General features: G+C 37.0%; 1 protein-coding gene and 4 non-coding genes across 5 annotated transcripts; 3 read left to right on the top strand and 2 right to left on the bottom strand.

Moving 5' to 3' along the window:
* The first annotated feature begins 524 nt into the window (after positions 1-524).
* Positions 525-10,095, top strand: LOC123420002 (ATP synthase subunit beta, chloroplastic). Its single transcript, XM_045107252.1, has one exon. The coding sequence runs from the start codon at positions 892-894 to the stop codon at positions 2,386-2,388; it is 1,497 nt and encodes a 498-aa protein (XP_044963187.1). The 5' UTR covers positions 525-891; the 3' UTR covers positions 2,389-10,095.
* On the bottom strand, positions 6,848-6,920 carry TRNAF-GAA. Its single transcript has one exon. It is a non-coding gene; the product is annotated as a tRNA-Phe (tRNA).
* Positions 8,517-8,589, top strand: TRNAT-UGU. Its single transcript has one exon. It is a non-coding gene; the product is annotated as a tRNA-Thr (tRNA).
* Positions 9,805-9,891, bottom strand: TRNAS-GGA. Its single transcript has one exon. It is a non-coding gene; the product is annotated as a tRNA-Ser (tRNA).
* Positions 10,096-18,500: 8,405 nt separating the features above from the next.
* TRNAR-UCU lies at positions 18,501-18,572 on the top strand. The gene has a single exon. It is a non-coding gene; the product is annotated as a tRNA-Arg (tRNA).
* Positions 18,573-22,592: the final 4,020 nt, after the last annotated feature.

Here is a 22,592-nt window from a genome sequence, read left to right as displayed (position 1 = left end):
AGATATCAGTATCCTTAGTTTCATACTCTGGGGTGTAGTAAGTCAATTTATAATCTTTAACACCAGCTTGAAATCCAACACCTGCTTTAGTTTCTGTTTGTGGTGACATAAGTCCCTCCCTACAACTCTTGAATTAAGAATTCTCACAATAACAGGGTCTACTCGATGTTAATTAGGCGTAAATGAAACTTTAGCAAAAATCTCGTAAAACAAAAAGGATATTCAATTAATATAATATCAACTCATTAAAGAAAATTGAGGGCATGCTTAGGTTAATGAATATGTTTCATTCATATATAATGCGTACACCCTGTGTATGTTCTATCCTATAGGAATTCCACTATAGGAATTCGATAGGAATTGAGTTGTTGTTATGGTAAGTTAACACGGTTCGTTATTAAACCATGGATTTGATTTACCAAATCCATCATTATTGTATACTCTTTGATAGGTATAGCGCAACCCAAATTAATCCCTAATCCTTATTTTACAAGTTCTTAATAGGTCTCTTTTCTTATTTGGAATGCAAATACCTAACTAAATACTAATAAAATTCTTTGTTGACAGCAATCTATGCTTCACAGTAGTATATATTTTGTATATCGAAGTCCTAGATAGGAAAGTAGAGTAGGCACAGATCCTCCACAAAAGGCAAAATGTATATGAAAAAAAGATTGATTGAACTTTCCAACGGACTCATTCCATGAGTAAACGATTGAATGGGATTCGCTTGGGCAACGAAATCAAGTCCTGGTCCCCTTTTCTCTCTTATTGAATTAACTAATTCATTTCCTTTTTACTTTTGGATTTTTTTTGATTTGATTTGGCATTATTCAACAATAAAAAAAGAAAAATTTCGACAAATTCCTTTTTTTTAATTATGTGATAATTATGAGAACCAATCCTACTACTTCTCGTCCCGGGGTTTCCACAAGTGAAGAAAAAAGTACAGGTCGTATCGATCAAATTATTGGACCCGTGCTGGATGTCACTTTTCCCCCGGGCAAGTTACCTTATATTTATAACGCTTTAGTAGTCCAGAGTAGAGACACTGCCGATAAGCAAATTAATGTGACTTGTGAGGTACAACAATTATTAGGAAATAATCGAGTTAGAGCTGTAGCTATGAGTGCTACGGACGGGTTGATGAGAGGAATGGAAGTGATTGACACGGGAGCTCCTCTCAGTGTTCCGGTCGGTGGAGCTACTCTCGGACGAATTTTCAACGTTCTTGGGGAGCCTGTTGACAATTTGGGTCCTGTAGATAGTAGTGCAACGTTCCCTATTCATAGATCTGCGCCTGCCTTTATCGAGTTAGATACGAAATTATCCATCTTTGAAACAGGTATTAAGGTCGTCGATCTTTTAGCTCCTTATCGACGTGGAGGAAAAATAGGACTATTTGGGGGGGCTGGAGTAGGTAAAACAGTACTGATCATGGAATTAATCAATAACATTGCTAAAGCTCATGGGGGCGTATCCGTATTCGGTGGAGTAGGGGAACGGACTCGTGAAGGAAATGATCTTTATATGGAAATGAAGGAATCCGGAGTAATTAATGAAAAAAATATTGAAGAATCAAAGGTAGCTCTAGTCTATGGCCAAATGAATGAACCACCGGGAGCTCGTATGAGAGTTGGTTTAACTGCCCTAACTATGGCAGAATATTTCCGAGATGTTAATAAGCAAGACGTGCTTTTATTTATCGATAATATCTTTCGTTTTGTTCAAGCAGGATCAGAGGTATCCGCTTTATTAGGGAGAATGCCCTCCGCAGTGGGTTATCAACCTACTCTTAGTACAGAAATGGGTTCTTTGCAAGAAAGAATTGCTTCTACTAAAAAGGGATCTATAACTTCGATTCAAGCAGTTTATGTACCTGCGGACGATTTGACCGACCCTGCCCCTGCCACAACATTTGCACATTTGGATGCTACTACCGTACTTTCCAGAGGATTAGCTTCCAAGGGTATTTATCCAGCAGTAGATCCTTTAGATTCAACATCAACTATGTTACAGCCTCGGATCGTTGGCAACGAACATTATGAAACTGCGCAAAGAGTTAAGGAAACTTTACAACGTTACAAAGAACTTCAGGACATTATCGCAATTCTTGGCTTGGATGAATTATCGGAAGAGGATCGTTTAACTGTAGCAAGAGCAAGAAAAATTGAGCGTTTCTTATCACAACCGTTCTTTGTGGCAGAAGTTTTTACTGGTTCTCCAGGAAAGTATGTTGCTCTTGCGGAAACTATTAGGGGATTTCAACTAATCCTTTCCGGAGAATTAGACGGCCTACCTGAACAGGCTTTTTATTTGGTGGGTAACATCGATGAAGCTAGCACGAAAGCTATAACCTTAGAAGAGGAGAACAAATCGCAGAAATGAAATTAAATCTTTATGTACTGACTCCTAAGCGAATTATTTGGGATTGTGAAGTGAAAGAAATCATTTTATCCACGAATAGTGGCCAAATTGGCGTATTACCAAACCACGCCCCTATTAACACAGCAGTAGATATGGGTCCTTTGAGAATACGCCTCCTCAACGACCAATGGTTAACGGCGGTTCTGTGGAGCGGTTTTGCGAGAATAGTTAATAATGAGATCATCATTTTAGGAAATGATGCGGAACTGGGTAGTGATATTGATCCGGAAGAAGCTCAAAAGGCACTTGAAATAGCCGAAGCTAACTTGAGTAAAGCTGAGGGTACGAAAGATTTGGTTGAAGCGAAGCTCGCTCTCAGACGAGCTAGGATACGAATCGAGGCTGTCAATTGGATTCCCCCATCCAATTGAAGACAATCCAGTGGTTTATAGTTGATACAAAGAAAAAGGGAAGAGGGGTAGAAAAAGTTATTAGATAGCGAAGCGAAGTAAGTCCAATGCTATCTAGTAATTTTTCTACCTACTTACCTACTATTGGATTTGAACCAATGACTCCCGCCGTATGAAAGCAATACTCTAACCACTGAGTTAAGTAGGCAATTTATCACCACAAAGGAAGACCCATTACTTCGATCGATTATATATTGAATCCCTTTTCTAAGCAATACCGCTCTGTTATTGGTCTGTTATATACTAAATACTAAACTAAATACTAAACAGATACAGATCAAAGGGATATCCTCTGGCATTAGAAAATATTCATCTTGACAAGAAATTCTCTATATGTTAAGATATCTCTGATAAGGGCTATAGCTCAGTTCGGTAGAGCAACTCGTTTACACGTGCGCCAATGCTTTTCAAAGGAGCTTATTATGCAATGAACATAATCGATCTTATTGCAAAATCAATGTCTTACTTCATAGATTCGAGAGAATAGGAGAACAGTAGCCTGACAAACAGTCGGTTCAGTCCGATTCAGGTGCCAATTCAGGTGCCTAATCAAATAGAACCCTTATGGATTTGCTAGTTGATAAGGTAAATATCCAGCCCACTAAATGCTAGGCGTAATGAGGATAAGGGCCTCCAAAAAACTTCTTTTCGTTCTATGAACTTTAAGGTGTATGAAGTCTCATAGTTAACTCTTGCAGTGGAACGATAGAGACTCCATTTCACTTAGGTTGATTTAATTTAGACCAGAGGCAGACCTAAGTCAAGGTAATCCTCCTTTGAAACACTTTGGTATTGCTCCTAGATAGATCATAATACAAAAAATCAATCAGAGCACAGGGAGCCATCTCATTATCTTTCCGTAAAGAAAAACTATGGTGGACTAACTGATCTTTAAATCAGTTTATGAAAGAGCCCAATGCAAAAAAATGCATGTTGGGTCTTTGAAACAGTTCAAATCATTTCGATAATAATCCGTTTGATCTGTTTTACCGAGAAGGTCTACGGTTCGAATCCGTATAGCCCTAATATGCCCTTTTTTCTATTTTAGGATCTCTATCCTATGTTTTCTTTAGTTTAGTATAGTTTTCATTTTCGCATTAGTATTTGTTTATAGACTGGATAGGCGCCTGCGACATAGAATAGAGATAAAAGCATTACCAAAGGCTCATTCATCGAAAATCAAAATCATACAGACAGGAAAAGAAAAACGAAAAATAGAAAAAATAAAGTAAAGAGTAAATAAGAAAACAGAATATTCTGTCTCATAGTTCTGAAATAGAGTTCTTTATTTTTATTTTTATAGTATTACTTCTCATTATACTGCATAGATTAGTCCTACTATCTTAATTAGGTTCTAATTATTCTAATTAGTAGTATTCTCATTTTTATTTAATAGTCTCTTATTATTATTAAATAGTAAATAAAGGATAGAGCTATTCTTTTTTTATAGAGATTCTAGAGAAAGCGAGACAAAGTGAAACGATAAAGTTTTCTTTATATAAGAATTAGATCTACATACACCATATCTAAATAGAATGGAAATCCAAAAGAAAGGGAGTTGGGATTCCATTGGATGAATCTTTAAAGAAGATGCAGCACAGAGGAAACAAAGGCTAAACTAAGCGCTTTTGTTTGAACAAAAAAGATTCTTGTTTCACCGAGGAAAAGAGAGAAGTTCTGGATAAATTGACAATGCTGAATTGAATTGACTAATTTAAGTTCCGCCTATTCCACATTAATGGGAGTACATTATGTTTCTGCTTCACGAATATGATATTTTTTGGACATTTCTAATAATAGCAAGCCTTATTCCTATTTTGGCATTTTCGATTTCAGGGCTTTTAGCCCCGGTTAGTGAAGGACCAGAGAAGCTTTCTAGTTATGAATCGGGTATAGAACCCATGGGAGGGGCTTGGGTACAATTCCGAATACGCTATTATATGTTTGCGCTCGTTTTTGTTGTTTTTGATGTGGAAACCGTCTTTCTATACCCTTGGGCAATGAGTTTCGACGTATTGGGTGTATCCGTTTTTATCGAAGCTTTGATTTTCGTGCTTATCTTAGTTGTCGGTTTAGTTTATGCATGGCGAAAAGGAGCCTTGGAATGGTCTTAACTGAATATTTAGACAAAAAAAAAGAAGGAAAAGATTCTATTGAGACAGTTATGAATTTGATTGAGTTTCCCTTACTTGACCAAACAAGTTCCAATTCTGTTATTTCAACTACACTAAATGATCTTTCGAATTGGTCAAGACTCTCCAGTTTATGGCCCCTTCTATACGGTACCAGTTGTTGTTTCATTGAATTTGCTTCATTAATAGGTTCACGATTCGATTTTGATCGTTATGGATTGGTACCAAGATCAAGTCCTAGGCAAGCAGACCTAATTTTAACAGCCGGTACGGTAACAATGAAAATGGCTCCGTCTTTAGTGAGATTATACGAGCAAATGCCTGAACCAAAATACGTCATTGCTATGGGAGCCTGTACTATTACAGGGGGAATGTTCAGTACGGATTCCTATAGTACTGTTCGGGGAGTTGATAAGTTAATTCCTGTGGATGTCTACTTGCCGGGCTGCCCTCCTAAACCGGAGGCAGTTATAGATGCCCTAACAAAACTTCGTAAGAAGATATCGCGAGAAATAGTTGAGGATCGAACTCTATCTCAAAATAAAAAAAGATGTTTTACTACCAGTCACAAGCTTTATGTTAGGCGCAGTACTCATACAGGAACTTATGAGCAAGAATTGCTCTATCAATCACCATCGACATTAGATATATCTTCTGAAACTTTTTTAAAATCCAAAAGTCCAGTACCTTCCTACAAATTAGTGAATTAGGAGGGGGGGGCTCTTTTGTGTAGAAAAAGAAAAAGCAGAGCAATCTTTCAAACTTGCATCCGAAATGGGAAATATTTATACAAAGAGGGAGAGATGAAGACAATGCAGCAGGGTTGGTTATCTAATTGGCTAGTCAAACATGAGGTGGTTCATAGATCTTTGGGCTTTGATCACCGAGGAATAGAGACTTTACAAATAAAAGCAGGGGATTGGGATTCCATTGCTGTCATTTTATATGTATATGGTTATAATTATTTACGCTCCCAATGTGCTTATGATGTAGCACCCGGTGGATCTTTAGCTAGCGTGTATCATCTTACAAGAATACAATACGGTATAGATAATCCAGAAGAAGTCTGCATAAAAGTCTTTGCCCAAAAGGATAATCCTAGAATTCCGTCTGTCTTCTGGATTTGGAGAAGTGCCGATTTTCAAGAACGCGAATCTTATGATATGGTGGGAATCTCTTATGATAATCATCCGCGCCTTAAACGTATCCTAATGCCTGAAAGTTGGATAGGCTGGCCCTTACGTAAGGACTATATAACCCCCAATTTTTATGAAATACAAGATGCTCATTGAATGATAAGAAATTCGTGCTCACTTATACAACACAACTCCAGATTTTATTCAAGTCAAGGAATATTTTTAGGTTCTTTTCCTAGATGAAACGGAATACCTATTTATAATTAATTCCTATTATACAAAAGCATTCCAGATAGACTGAGCCAAAAAAGGGTTTCATTTGGATTCCCCTATTTTGAAAATCACATATTAATTTCCTTCATATGAACAGAAAAATAGGATGACTCAAAGAAGTTCTCTACCAGGAACTTTGTATCGCGCACATGACTTAGCACAACTAGGAAAATAAGATAAGATAAAGATAAGCAAGACTAAAAAAATATTCGTCGGAATAGTGGAATACAAAATAAAGAAACGCAAAAAAATAAAGGGGAACCTAATCTCACCCCCTTCCTTATCATAAAGAAAGGGTATATTTTAAAACTTCTCTAAAAAGAAGTGCCTCTATATTTATATTATAGATTTATCCACTTAGATGAATAAATCATACTCTATCTATATTATATATTATTAATAAATATGTATCACAATCCATCTCGAGGTATTTGGATCAATACCTATTCGGTGGATCTTTTTTTTTCTCTGCCAGGAACCAGATTTGAACTGGTGACACGAGGATTTTCAGTCCTCTGCTCTACCAACTGAGCTATCCTGACCTTTTCTTGTGCATCATCCTAGTAGAGTATTTGTATCTATGTCAATTAAAAGGACTAAAAAATCAATTAAAGTATTTCAAATTCAAAATTTGAAAGGGGGGGGGTAGCCCTATGCATTGTGCATGGTTTACTTAAATAATACTTAAAAATAGAGTGAATAACCAAGATTTCTTGCCGATACTCTAATAAAAAAGAAATCTATTCAATGAATAGGATAAGATCCATTGAGTTCTCTTCGCATTCCTTTCCTTTGTGAAAGAGTAGAATGAGAAAGCTAATGAATCTTAAACCCATTGATAAAAAGAAAAAAAAAGAGGATTTGGGGATAGAGGGACTTGAACCCTCACAACTTAAAAAGTCGACGGATTTTCCTTTTACTAGAAATTTCATTGTTGTCAGTATTGACATGTAGAATGGGACTCTCTCTTTGTCCTCGTCCGATTAATCCACTTTCTTTTTAAAAGTTCTCAAAACTTTGAATTTGAATTGAAGAATTTGATTATTCAATATTCGAATGGAGTGGATTCACAATAATTCAAAATAAAATTATGATATGAGTTTTTTATTTCATAATCATTTCGAATTTTATTTTGAAATTTTAAAAAAGATAAAGAACCTATATTATAATATGAGTTCTGTGATTAATCGTTTGCTATGTCAGTATCTATACGTGTTTATTAAATGTATAAAGTATAAAACCCCTCTTTCTCTAATTTAGAATTAGAAGGAATTCCACTAACAACACAACGTAATTAACTCGATTCGTTAGAACAGCTTCCATTGAGTCTCTGCACCTATCCTTTTCCTTTGTATTCTAGTTCGAGAATCCCTTCTCAAAACACGGATTTGGCTCAGGATTGCCCTTTTTTAATTCCAGGGTTTCTCTGAATTTGGAAGTTACCACTTAGCAGGTTTCCATACCAAGGCTCAATACAATCAAGTCCGTAGCGTCTACCGATTTCGCCATATCCCCACTTCCCTCTTCTTTGAGACCAGGATTCCTTGTGTAATTTCATCCATCTCTTAGTTTTTTTTTTGAATCATTGAGTTCATCACTCAACGTAGTCTAGCAGTTCAGTTCGACTCTATTTGAGAGACCCCGCTTGCTTATTGCAATTCTGAATTACATTGATTCTATCCTTGATGTATTTGCAATTCAATCCGAATCAATATATCCAAAACTTTTTATCTCCCCCACCTCCCGTCTTACTTTTTTATAGTATTCGAAATTATACTATAACGCTGGATATTTATTCTTTTTTTCTAATCAGAATTATCAATTTTATTTACTCTGACTTTATGTTCCCCTTAGTGAAATATTAATCCTCAAATTATTAACAAATAATAAAGTCTATAATGATCGAATGAAAATACCCATAAAGTCTATAATTTTCTTTTTAAATATCCTATAGTTAAGCATATCAAGCTAACTTTATCTTTAAGAAGTTTTAGTATTTTTTTATTTAGTATTTTTTTATAAGTAGAACTTCAAATTTAGAACTAGTTAATAGCTAAGAGTAATAACTAATATCTGAGATTTTACGGATTTCCTATACTATACCTATTTCTATTTGTTACACTATTTCCGTTATGTAAGCCCACTTAGCTCAGAGGTTAGAGCATCGCATTTGTAATGCGAGGGTCATCGGTTCAAATCCGATAGTCGGCTTTTTTTTTCTCTATCGATGTTCTACGAACAAGAATCTCTTTTTTTCCGAATTAAATGGAGAATCCAGGATCTTTTATGTTTTTTACCTTACTATTTTGCTAGATACAAAACAATAAAATAAATAATATATATACAAAAAATACAAAAAATACAGATTTTGATGAAATTCCATTTTTTGTGGTACTTTAGTTGATTTTACTCTGTTTATCCTGTAGTTTAATTCAGTTTTAATTTCGATGTATTCTGTAATGTAAATACAATGAAATTAATTGTGTAAAATGAAATTTCAATAAAAAAAAGGAGTCTTCATGTCCCGTTATCGAGGACCTCGTTTAAAAAAAATACGCCGTTTGGGAGCTTTACCAGGACTCACTAGAAAAACACCTAAATCCGGAAGTAATCTTAAAAAAAAATTCAATTCTGGGAAAAAGGAGCAATATCGTATTCGTCTTCAAGAAAAACAGAAATTGCGTTTTCATTATGGTCTGACAGAACGACAATTACTTAGATATGTACATATCGCTGGAAAAGCAAAAAGGTCAACAGGCCAGGTTTTACTACAATTACTTGAAATGCGTTTGGATAATATCCTTTTTCGATTGGGTATGGCTTCAACCATTCCTGGGGCCCGCCAATTAGTCAACCATAGACATATTTTAGTTAATGGCCGTATAGTCAATATACCAAGTTTTCGTTGCAAACCCCGAGATATTATTACTACGAAAGATAACCAAAGATCAAAAGGTCTGGTTCAAAATTATATTGCTTCATCGGACCCGGGGAAATTGCCAAGCCATTTGACGATTGACACATTGGAATATAAAGGACTAGTAAATAAAATCCTAGATAGGAAGTGGGTCGGTCTCAAAATAAATGAGTTGTTAGTTGTAGAATATTACTCTCGTCAGACTTGAACTTAATGAAAAAAGGAAAGGTTCATAGAATTTTCTTCCCCTTCCCCTTTCCCCGAACTAAATAGCCCTAAGACCATTACCATTAATTCGTATTTTCCCATCAACTAGCTAAAATTGATTAACCCTAGGATTAGGATCCTTTTTGCTTTTTTCCTCTATGTTTACATACCACAGTAATTTGCTATAGAGAATTTTTAATTTCTATTAAATAAAAATAAGATAATATAAGATATTATTACTGGAATAAATTGCTATTTGATTTGATACATTGTGATCCTTAACGTTGATGAATTAAGAAAAACGGAAAGAGAGGGATTCGAACCCTCGGTAAACAAAAGTCTACATAGCAGTTCCAATGCTACGCCTTGAACCGCTCGGCCATCTTTCCTACATAACTTATTATGGAAAATAAACTGAGTGAATAGCGAGTTTTCTTATTCCTGCAGTACAGGTACAACCGCAACCGCTCGGGGGTTCCCTAGTTCTATTGGAAAAATTCCTTTTGATCTAGGTGGAAGGATACAGGATTTTTTACTAGAAATTGCGCTCGCTATAAAATAAAAGTTTTAATTTAGGTTTTCCCGCAACTAAAGAAAAAGAGAATGCAAGAATTCTTCTTATTGCATAATAAAATAAAGAAACCTTAGAATTCCGTTTGCATAAGATACGCTACACCATTGAAATCAAAAATAGAGTATGAGACAATTAATAACTTTGAAAACACGAAATAGTTGATGACATAAGTTGTTGTTCAGAAATAGGAAAGTGGAATGAAATCCAGTCTTAGTCAAATATTGCATATCTCTTCGTGTCCAAGCAGAAGGAAAAGGATACAATTTGAGCTGAGCGGAAAATCCATATCTCTCTTATCCATTTAAAACATATGGATTTAGAGCATATGGATCAATCTATTTATAATTATAAGAATCGAATGTGTTTGTTTTTATGTTATTTTGTGAAGGAATGAAAACAATTCTATATAGAATGGCTTGGGAATTATGCCTAGATCCCGTGTAAATGGAAATTTCATTGATAAGACCTTCTCAATTATAGCCAATATTTTATTGCGAATAATTCCGACAACCTCAGGAGAAAAAAAGGCATTTACTTATTATAGAGATGGTGCGATTTGACTCTTTTTTTTTTTGCTTTTTTTTAGACCTACCTATACCTCAGTCTTAGGAAAAAGAAAAGGGGTTGGCATAGAGAGAACCAAATTTGTAAAGCAAGCAAACCCACGCTTCGGGAAGGTGAGGCGAACTAACAATTCCTTCCGTCGTGTATCCTCGATTGATGCGGCTTCAGATACTTCAATTGTAGATTTGAGTATTGAGCGAAAGGTTACACCTACAGGATATGGTATGGTATGGATTACAGGCCACTCTATTAGTATCCGTAGGCAGCATAGGGGAGAAAAGCACTACACCTAGAAATAGGAATCAACAAGAGAAAAACTTTGGTAGAAATTACCCCTTTCCTGATCGGTATCAGGGCTGGGAAGAATGGTTGGGATAACAAACAACCATCAGGTTTGTACTTTGGATACCCCTATAACCATCAAAGATCGTTGAAGTAGCTAATTCCTCTAAATAGGAGGCGTTGAGAACAAAGAAATTATTGGAGCTATCGTTTTCCTCTAGCATTAATAGAATTCATTGGTGTTAAGAAAAACCTCTTGTGGGAAGGTTGGCTAGAGATTTCTTGGAAAAATACCAGCCCCTTTCGGTTCATAATGAGACGGGACTAATTCTATTTTGATTCTATAGATTAAGATTATTTCGCTTAGTACTATTATGTACAGAAGGGAGGAGCCGTATGAGATGAAAACCTCATGTACGGTTTTGGAACGGAGATTTTTTGAATAGAATGAACGACCGTAACGGATGTTGGCTCAATCCGAAGGAAATTATGCGGAAGCTTTGCAAAATTATTATGAAGCTACGCGACTAGAAATCGATCCCTATGATCGAAGTTATATACTCTATAACATAGGCCTTATACACACAAGCAATGGAGAGCATACAAAGGCTTTGGAATATTATTTCCGGGCACTAGAACGAAACCCCTTCTTACCGCAAGCTTTTAATAATATGGCCGTGATCTGTCATTACGTGCGACTATCTCCACTATAGAAAGACAAAAAAAGAGAGGATCAAATTTTCTAGTAAATACTGGAAAAAAGGGCTTTCTACATAGGGATCGTAAAAACAACGATTTTTCCCTATCAGCTGTAGGAAGGAAGGACACTTCACGAGAATCAAAAAACGAAGAAAGTATGGCCTATACTACTACTCTATGGATAAAGTTTCTCAAATTGATAGAGAAAGCACCGTAAAGATCAATTAGTGAGCGACTGGGTCGATACAACTAAAAAAAACTGCTTACTTATCCCATGATATGGGGCAAAATTTAGGAATCCGCTTATGTAATAGAGCCGATCCACTAAGGGATTAAGCAGCGGTGTAGTATCAGATCCCAAAGATAGTAAGTTCTTTTTTCTTTCTTATGGAAAAAAGTCTTTTTCAAGGATTCTATAGAGATTTCATATATGAAACCGGGATAGTTACCTTTCAGAAAATTTGAACGAAGGCTCTATATCTATCTATGCTTCATTCTTCTGAAGGTGGGAAAAAAGATCAAACTAATTATTGAGAAAAATTAGGGTTTGAAACTTAGGTAATTAATTTCTTCTGCTTAACACAAGAACAAATTGGATCGATTTTTGATAAATCGAATTCAGTTAAGATAGGGGAAATTAAGATAGCAATTTCTGAGCCGTATGAGGTAGGAAACTCTCAAGTACGGTTCTAAGGGAAGGAACTGCCTATTCCGACCGAGGAGAACAGGCCATTCTAGAGGGTGATTCGGAAATTGCGGAAGCTTGGTTTGATCAAGCTGCTGAATATTGGAAACAAGCTATAGCGCTTACTCCGGGAAATTATATTGAAGCACAAAACTGGTTGAAGATTACGAAGCGCTTTGAATTTGAATAAGACCATGCTCCTTTTTTTTCCTAAAATGGATGGTTTGGTTGTTGATCCATTAATCAAATAAATTAGGTCGTAAGATCGAATCAAGAATTTCATTATATCCATTTCTTATACCTTCTATTTTATAAGATATTTCATAAGAATAAACCATAGGGATAGGGTCTAGAATAGAAGTAATAAAGTGAATAAAAAAAAGGGGGCCAATCTAAATATTGCTAATATATTAGAACCATCTTATTAATAATTCTAATGAGTTATCTTGGAATTTAGAATCAAATAAAAAATAAAAAACCCTATATTATGCTCAAGGAAAGTAGATATAGATAGGAGCTTATGCCCTAAAAAAAAATACACTAGTTTCTTAAATTTAAAATAAAAAAGATTTTTTCTTACGCCGAGAAATATTTGTTTTTTCAAGATAAACAATGTCCGTTAGGCACCTAACCTTTATGTCATAATAGATCCGAACACTTGCCTCGGATTGACTTTAATATATAATTGCTCCAGTGAATAACTAAAAAAAAAGAAGGGTGGTAGTATAGTAAAGAAAAGAACTAATCACAATATCTATCTTTCAAAATCTATCTTTCAAAATCTATCTTTCAAAGATTCACTAAAAAAAAAGACAGTTGGCGGGTCTCTTTGTATGTCTTGTCCGGAAAGAGGAGGAGTTAATGATTATTCGTTCGCCGGAACCAGAAGTAAAAATTGTTGTGGATAGGGATCCTGTAAAAACATCTTTTGAGGAATGGGCGAGACCCGGCCATTTCTCAAGAACACTAGCTAAGGGCCCTGATACTACCACTTGGATCTGGAACCTACATGCTGATGCTCACGATTTCGATAGTCATACTGGTGATTTGGAGGAGATTTCTAGAAAAGTTTTTAGTGCTCATTTCGGGCAACTTTCCATTATCTTTCTTTGGTTGAGTGGCATGTACTTTCATGGTGCCCGTTTTTCCAATTATGAAGCATGGCTAAGTGATCCTACTCACATTGGACCCAGTGCTCAGGTAGTTTGGCCTATAGTAGGGCAAGAAATATTGAATGGTGATGTAGGTGGGGGTTTCCGAGGAATCCAAATAACCTCTGGTTTTTTTCAGCTTTGGCGAGCATCTGGAATAACTAGTGAATTACAACTCTATTGTACTGCAATTGGTGCATTGGTTTTTGCAGCGTTAATGCTTTTTGCTGGTTGGTTCCATTATCACAAAGCCGCTCCCAAATTGGCCTGGTTCCAAGATGTAGAATCCATGTTGAATCACCACTTAGCGGGATTATTAGGACTTGGGTCTCTTTCTTGGGCGGGACACCAAATTCATGTATCTTTACCAATTAACCAATTTCTTGACGCTGGGGTGGATCCTAAAGAGATACCACTTCCTCATGAATTTATCTTGAATCGGGACCTTTTGGCTCAACTTTATCCTAGTTTTGCCGAAGGAGCAACCCCTTTTTTCACTTTAAATTGGTCCAAATACGCAGAATTTCTGACTTTTCGTGGAGGACTAGATCCAGTAACCGGTGGTCTCTGGCTGACCGATATTGCACACCATCATTTAGCTATTGCTATTCTTTTCCTAATCGCAGGTCATATGTATAGGACCAACTGGGGTATTGGCCATGGACTTAAAGATATTTTGGAGGCTCACAAGGGCCCATTTACAGGACAAGGCCATAAGGGTCTTTATGAAATCTTAACAACGTCATGGCATGCTCAATTATCTCTTAACCTAGCTATGCTAGGCTCTACAACCATTGTTGTAGCTCATCATATGTATTCTATGCCTCCCTATCCATACCTAGCTACTGACTATGGTACACAACTTTCCTTGTTCACACACCACATGTGGATTGGCGGATTTCTAATAGTCGGTGCTGCTGCACATGCAGCAATTTTTATGGTAAGAGACTATGATCCAACTACTCGATACAACGATCTATTAGATCGCGTCCTTAGACACCGCGATGCAATCATATCCCACCTTAACTGGGTATGTATATTTCTAGGTTTTCACAGTTTTGGCTTGTACATTCATAATGATACCATGAGTGCTTTAGGCCGTCCACAAGATATGTTTTCGGATACCGCCATACAATTACAACCTATCTTTGCTCAATGGGTACAAAATATCCATGCTACTGCGCCTGGCGTAACAGCTCCTGGTGCAACAACAAGTACTAGCTTAACGTGGGGAGGCGGCGAGTTAGTAGCAGTAGGTGGCAAAGTGGCTTTGTTACCGATTCCATTAGGAACCGCAGATTTTTTAGTCCATCACATTCATGCATTTACCATACATGTGACTGTATTAATACTTTTGAAAGGTGTTTTATTTGCTCGGAGTTCCCGTTTGATACCCGATAAAGCAAATCTAGGTTTTCGCTTTCCTTGCGATGGGCCTGGCCGAGGGGGAACATGTCAAGTATCTGCTTGGGATCATGTTTTCTTAGGTTTATTCTGGATGTACAATGCAATTTCGGTAGTCATTTTCCATTTCAGTTGGAAAATGCAGTCGGATGTTTGGGGTACCATAAGTGATCAAGGGGTGGTAACTCATATTACAGGGGGAAACTTTGCACAGAGTTCCATTACGATTAATGGGTGGCTTCGAGATTTCTTGTGGGCACAGGCATCGCAAGTCATTCAGTCTTATGGTTCTTCATTATCTGCATATGGTCTTTTTTTCTTAGGTGCTCATTTTGTCTGGGCCTTCAGTTTAATGTTTTTATTCAGCGGCCGTGGTTATTGGCAAGAACTCATTGAATCTATCGTTTGGGCTCATAACAAATTAAAAGTTGCTCCTGCTACTCAGCCTAGAGCCTTGAGCATTATACAAGGACGTGCTGTAGGAGTAACCCATTACCTTCTGGGTGGAATTGCCACGACATGGGCATTCTTCTTAGCGAGAATTATTGCAGTAGGATAGTGGCTAGGAGGATTTGAAAGGCATTATGGAATTAAGATTTCCCAGGTTTAGCCAAGGCTTAGCTCAGGACCCCACTACTCGTCGTATTTGGTTTGGTATTGCTACCGCACATGATTTCGAAAGTCATGATGATATTACTGAAGAACGTCTTTATCAGAACATTTTTGCTTCTCACTTTGGGCAATTAGCAATAATCTTTCTATGGACGTCCGGAAATCTGTTTCATGTAGCTTGGCAAGGAAATTTTGAATCATGGATACAGGATCCTTTACACGTAAGACCTATTGCTCATGCGATTTGGGATCCTCATTTTGGTCAACCCGCTGTGGAAGCCTTTACTCGAGGAGGTGCTGCTGGTCCAGTGAATATTGCTTATTCTGGGGTTTATCAGTGGTGGTATACAATAGGATTACGCACCAATGAAGATCTTTATACTGGAGCTCTTTTTCTATTATTTCTTTCTACGCTGTCCTTAATAGCGAGTTGGTTACATCTACAACCCAAATGGAAACCAAGCCTTTCGTGGTTCAAAAACGCGGAATCTCGTCTCAATCATCATTTGTCAGGACTTTTCGGGGTAAGTTCTTTGGCTTGGACAGGACATTTAGTTCATGTTGCTATTCCCGCATCCAGGGGGGAGTACGTTCGATGGAATAATTTCTTAGATGTATTACCCTATCCCCAGGGGTTGGGACCCCTTTTGACGGGTCAGTGGAATCTTTATGCCCAAAACCCTGATTCGAGTAATCATTTATTTGGTACCGCTCAAGGAGCGGGAACTGCCATTCTAACTCTTCTTGGGGGATTCCATCCACAAACACAAAGTTTGTGGCTGACTGATATGGCTCACCATCATTTAGCTATTGCATTTATTTTTCTCATTGCCGGTCACATGTATCGAACTAACTTCGGAATTGGGCACAGTATTAAAGATCTTTTAGAAGCGCATACTCCTCCGGGGGGTCGATTAGGGCGTGGGCATAAGGGCCTTTATGACACAATCAACAATTCGATTCATTTTCAGTTAGGTCTTGCTCTAGCTTCTTTAGGGGTTATTACTTCCTTAGTAGCTCAACATATGTACTCTTTACCTCCTTATGCATTCATAGCACAAGACTTTACTACTCAAGCTGCTTTATATACTCATCACCAATATATTGCGGGGTTCATCATGACAGGGGCTTTTGCTCATGGAGCTATTTTTTTCATTAGGGATTACAATCCGGAACAGAATGAGGATAATGTATTGGCAAGAATGTTAGACCATAAAGAAGCTATCATATCTCATTTAAGTTGGGCTAGCCTCTTTCTAGGATTCCATACCTTGGGCCTTTATGTTCATAACGACGTCATGCTTGCTTTTGGTACTCCAGAAAAGCAAATCTTGATCGAACCTATATTTGCCCAATGGATACAATCTGCTCATGGCAAGACGACATATGGGTTCGATATACTCTTATCTTCAACGAATGGCCCCGCTTTCAATGCGGGTCGAAGCCTATGGTTGCCCGGATGGTTGAATGCTGTTAATGAGAATAGTAATTCGCTTTTCTTAACAATAGGACCTGGGGATTTCTTGGTTCATCATGCTATTGCTCTAGGTTTGCATACAACTACATTGATTTTAGTAAAGGGCGCTTTAGACGCACGCGGTTCCAAATTAATGCCGGATAAAAAGGATTTTGGGTATAGTTTTCCTTGTGACGGCCCAGGGCGCGGCGGTACTTGTGATATTTCTGCTTGGGACGCATTTTATTTGGCAGTTTTCTGGATGTTAAATACCATTGGGTGGGTTACTTTTTATTGGCATTGGAAACATATCACATTATGGCAGGGCAACGTTTCACAATTTAATGAATCCTCCACTTATTTGATGGGATGGTTAAGAGATTACCTATGGTTAAACTCTTCACAACTTATCAATGGATATAATCCTTTTGGGATGAATAGTTTATCGGTATGGGCTTGGATGTTCTTATTTGGACATCTTGTTTGGGCTACTGGATTTATGTTCTTAATTTCTTGGCGGGGGTATTGGCAGGAATTAATTGAGACTTTAGCATGGGCTCATGAACGCACACCTTTAGCTAATTTAATTCGCTGGAGAGATAAGCCTGTGGCTCTTTCCATTGTGCAAGCAAGATTGGTTGGATTAGCTCACTTTTCCGTGGGTTATATATTCACTTATGCAGCTTTCTTGATTGCCTCAACATCAGGCAAGTTTGGTTAATTTAGTTTGTTTTTTTGTACTGTATCAGCACCTAGTTCATTACTCTTGATAGAGAGGGAGGATCCGCCTTCTTAAATTTCTTTTTCTATTTATTTTTCCATCTAGGATTAGAACCGTATACTTGATAATAATAGCAACGGCACATTATGGCAAAAAAGAGTTTGATTCAGAGGGAGAAGAAGCGGCAGAAATTAGAACAGAAATATCATTTGATTCGTCAATCTTTAAAAAAAAAGATAAGAAGCAAAGTTTCTCCCTTGAGTTTGAGTGAAAAAACGAAAATGCGAGAAAAATTGCAATCCCTACCGCGTAATAGTGCACCTACACGCCTTCATCGACGTTGTTTTTTGACCGGAAGACCTAGAGCTAACTATCGACATTTTGGGCTATCCGGACACGTACTTCGAGAAATGGTTTATGAATGTTTATTACCGGGTGCAACAAGATCCAGTTGGTAAGGATAAAATACCCTTTCGTATTTGTATGGATTTCTGGAATTGATAATCATAGAGGAGCCCTCTTTACCATTCTGTATAAATGGACTATTCTATTTGTATAGATATGGTAGAGGGACGTATCGAACCCTCTTTTATCCACTAGTTACCCCTCTTTAGTTTAAGAGTATAGAGCAGTTTGGTAGCTCATAAGTCTCATAACCTTGGGGTTGCGGGTTCGATTCCCACTACCGGCCCCATACTCCTTCTTTAATGATATATGCATGATATATACATCATCCATTTGTATCTGGATTTTTTGATTTCCTAAAAGAGTTTTGGTCTAACAGTTTTTTCTCGGAAGAAGACAACAAATAAAAGAAAGAATAAAAGAAAGAATAAAATACGAAAGAAAAGCGTCCATTGTCTAATGGATAGGACAGAGGTCTTCTAAACCTTTGGTATAGGTTCAAATCCTATTGGACGCAATCTTATTTCTATCTATTCTTTAAATAACTATACTAAACTAAAAACAAAGAAAACTTTTTTGCATGATTCAAATAACAAGAGTAGACATGCAAAATAACAAGAGTAGATATGCCAAATTTATTTGTTACTGAAGGGAAAACCGTTCCAGCTGTTCCTGAATAGCTTCCTTCAAAAGGATTTCCGCTTGCTCGGTGAATGTCTTGCTAGAAGATATAATTTCTTGGAATTGAGGTTTAGTATCTTTTAGGTGTTTACGTAACTCATCCAGAAATTTATTTACCTGTTCGATTTCTAACGAATCAAGATATCCTCTTGTTCCGGTATAAATAGTAGCTATCTGCTCTTCCACTGGGAGAGGATTTGCCTGGGATTGTTTAAGCAATTCCCTTAATCGTCGACCCCTTGCCAATTGATTCTGACTTGTTTTATCGAGAGCAGAGGCGAATTGTGCAAAGGCTTGTAACTCTGCGAATTGAGCTAGTTCCAATTTTGATTTGCCAGCTACTTGTTTCATGGCTTTAATTTGAGCCGCGGATCCTACTCTGGAAACAGAAATACCCACATTAATAGCGGGTCGAATTCCGGCATTGAATAGATCCGCCGATAAGAATATTTGTCCATCTGTAATGGAGATTACATTAGTAGGAATATAGGCGGAAACGTCTCCAGATTGAGTCTCAACTATTGGTAAAGCGGTCATACTTCCTTCGCCTAAAAGAGAATTTAATTTAGCGGCTCTTTCTAAAAGGCGTGAATGCAAATAAAAAACATCCCCTGGATAAGCCTCACGGCCGGGAGGTCTTCTTAATAGAAGGGACATTTGGCGATAAGCTTGTGCCTGTTTGGAGAGATCATCATAAATTATTAAAGTATGCCGTTCGCGGTACATAAAATACTCAGCCAGGGCTGCTCCCGTATAAGGAGCGAGGTATTGTAATGTAGCAGGTGAATCCGCCATTTCAGCTACTACAATAGTGTATTCCATGGCCCCCTCCTCATGGAAAGTAGTTACTACTTGAGCTACGGAGGATGCTCTTTGACCGATAGCTACATAAACACATATTACACCTTGCCCTTTTTGATTGAGAATTGTATCTGTAGCTACTGCTGTTTTGCCAGTCTGTCTGTCCCCAATAATTAACTCTCGCTGACCGCGCCCTATAGGAATCATCGAATCGATAGCAATAAGCCCTGTTTGAAGAGGTTCGTATACGGAACGCCTGGAAATTATACTTGGAGCAGGAGATTCAATTAAGCGAGATTCGGAAGCTATAATTTCGCCTTTCCCATCAATAGGTTTAGCCAGAGCATTTACAACACGACCCAAGTAAGCCTCACTCACGGGTATCTGAGCAATTCTTCCTGTTGCTTTTACAAAACTGCCCTCTTGTATCATCAACCCATCGCCCATTAATACAATCCCAACATTTTTGGATTCCAAATTCAGAGCAATACCCCTAGTACCTTCTGCAAATTGGACTAATTCACCCGACATTATTTCACCAAGACCTATAATACGAGCAATCCCATCCCCCACTTGAACTACGCGACCTATATTCTCAATCCCTACTTTCCTATTATATTGTTCAATACGTTCGCGGAGAATTTTATGAATTTCGTCGACTCGAAGGGTTGCCATTAGTGTTTCTTGACTCTTTTTTCGAAAGCAAGGGGAAAAATAATGCCTAAATTCTAAACGAAAGTAGAAGTTCAAGGCCTAATTAATTTAATTATCTCTTCCATTCCAGGGACCCGAGAATGCCAATATTAGCACGAATCGTACGGAAATGTAACTCGGTATTCAAACAACTATTCAGAGTTCCTAGAGCTCCTTGTACGGCCTGTTGGAAAACCCGCTGTCGGACCTGATTCATTGCCCTTTGTTTTTCAAAATAAAGGGTTTCGTTTTTAGACTTTTCTAATTGTTCCAAACTAATAGAAGTAGCATTAATCAAATTTGCTTTTTCTCGTTCTATCTCAGAGTATCCATTCATTCGATACTCATCCGCTTCTAGTTCGACTTTCTGTAATCGAATCCGAGCTTTTTCGAGTTGCTCAATGGTCCCTCTACGCAATTCTTCTGAATTTCGAATAGTACTCAAGATCCTCTGTTTTCGATTATCTAATAAATCTTTTAATGAAAGTAGATTATTTTGTAAGTTTACAACTTTTATGATCTCTTCCCGAACCAAACATGAATCTTTCGATTCATTTGGCTCTCACGCTCCTTTTTTTCTTTTTTTGCTATAGCAATTTCCATATCTTTTTTTAAGTATAAGTAATGAGCCTATCCTCTATCTTATTTTTTATGTTTATATTTCAATATACCGAAACCTATATAAGACTAGATAAATATTAAGAGGACTCTTCCGCCTAGATAAAAATATATCATGGTCAGCAAAGTTGTTTCTTTATTTATATTTGCCCTTTAGTTAATAATTTCAATTTCATTAAGAAAAACTAACTAAATAAATGGAAAATGAAAATTAATAGAATTCTTTTTTTTTTTTCTTCAAATCCAAAAAATTTCTCTTTTTTATACATAGGTCGTCGATTCGGCATTGGTTAAAAAAGGGCAGGGTGCCCCTTCTTTTTTTTTCTAGTAAATAGTTCAAACCATTTTATCGATATGAGTGTTCTATATCAGATAAATTTTACATTAGCTATTTCCCGTTTAAATTCGGTACTAATACTAATATAGTTGTAGAAAGAGTACCTCTTTTTGCCTGGACTTCAAGCAGTTTAGCTTTAACCGTGTTAATGGTCTCACATTCTTGGTTTATAGAGAATCAAAATTGATTTACCAATGAGTCGCGAAATGCTATGGTTCTTCCATATGATTTCTGAATTTATTCAGAAGTAATTCGTCGAGATCGTGCACCCTTTTCTTATTTATCCGAAAAATACTAAAAAATATTCTAAAGTGCAGCCGGATAGATCCAATCTATTCTTGAAATAGACAACTCGCACACACTCCCTTTCCAAAAAAAATCAAAACACCAACCACTACAGTTAGATTTATTAGATTTGTTGCTAAAATATCGGTATTAAGCCCGAAACTGCCAGCGGATGGCCAGTGAGCTAAAAAAACGAAAGAATGGGTTACATTTTTCATATGCTCTCCTCTTATAGATAGGACGAACAAAGAACAAAGTTTTTCGATCACTTACTTCGCTCGCCCTTTTTTGATCGGTTTTTTTAATGCAAATAGATTCAATCTAGTAATTTCTTTTAGATTAAGTCTTAGGTCTTGTTTGACCGGTGAAAGGCTTCCTTTGTTGAAATGTTCCGTTCCCAAAATTCCTAAAATAAAAGGAAAAAACTTTCCACTTTCCTAAACTAAGGACGGGAAATAAGAAGGCGAGCATATCTTCTAAATTAATCATACTCAACTCAGCCCTTCCTAGAATGCGGTATTATCTGTCCCGATAAATAGATAATTCCAGGAGTAATAAATAGGAGTAAATTAAATAAAGTATTGATATAATTGGAATTGCGGAAGCAAATACCAATTTACTAAAAAAAGAAAAAAGTATCTAATCGAAATCGAAAGAACTTTTTTTTTTAGGATTAAACAAAAGGGTTCGCAAATAAAAGCGCTAGTGCCACAACTAGTCCATAAATTGTTAAAGCTTCCATAAAAGCTAGACTAAGCAATAAAGTACCTCGTATTTTACCTTCTGCTTCTGGCTGTCTCGCAATACCTTCTACAGCTTGTCCTGCAGCAGTACCTTGACCAACTCCAGGTCCAATAGAAGCAAGCCCTACGGCCAATCCAGCAGCAATAACAGAAGCAGCAGCAATTAGTGGATTCATGGTGAGTAGTTCCTCGTGTCAAAAAAAAAGAAATGGTTAAGGATACAATCAACCAAAAAATTCTTACTTCTAAGCTCTATTGGGGAGAAGTAAAGTAACTAAAAAGTACAAATTGAAATCAAATTGAAATGTGAATTGTCCGAACTACATAGAAGGGAATTCTATATCCATATATCGGATTAGATAATGAATCTAACCTAGGA

The sequence above is a fragment of the Hordeum vulgare genome, unplaced genomic scaffold (assembly GCF_904849725.1).
Source record: "Hordeum vulgare subsp. vulgare unplaced genomic scaffold, MorexV3_pseudomolecules_assembly, whole genome shotgun sequence".
Classification (NCBI taxonomy): domain Eukaryota; kingdom Viridiplantae; phylum Streptophyta; class Magnoliopsida; order Poales; family Poaceae; genus Hordeum; species Hordeum vulgare.
This window is presented reverse-complemented; position numbering and strand designations above follow the sequence as displayed.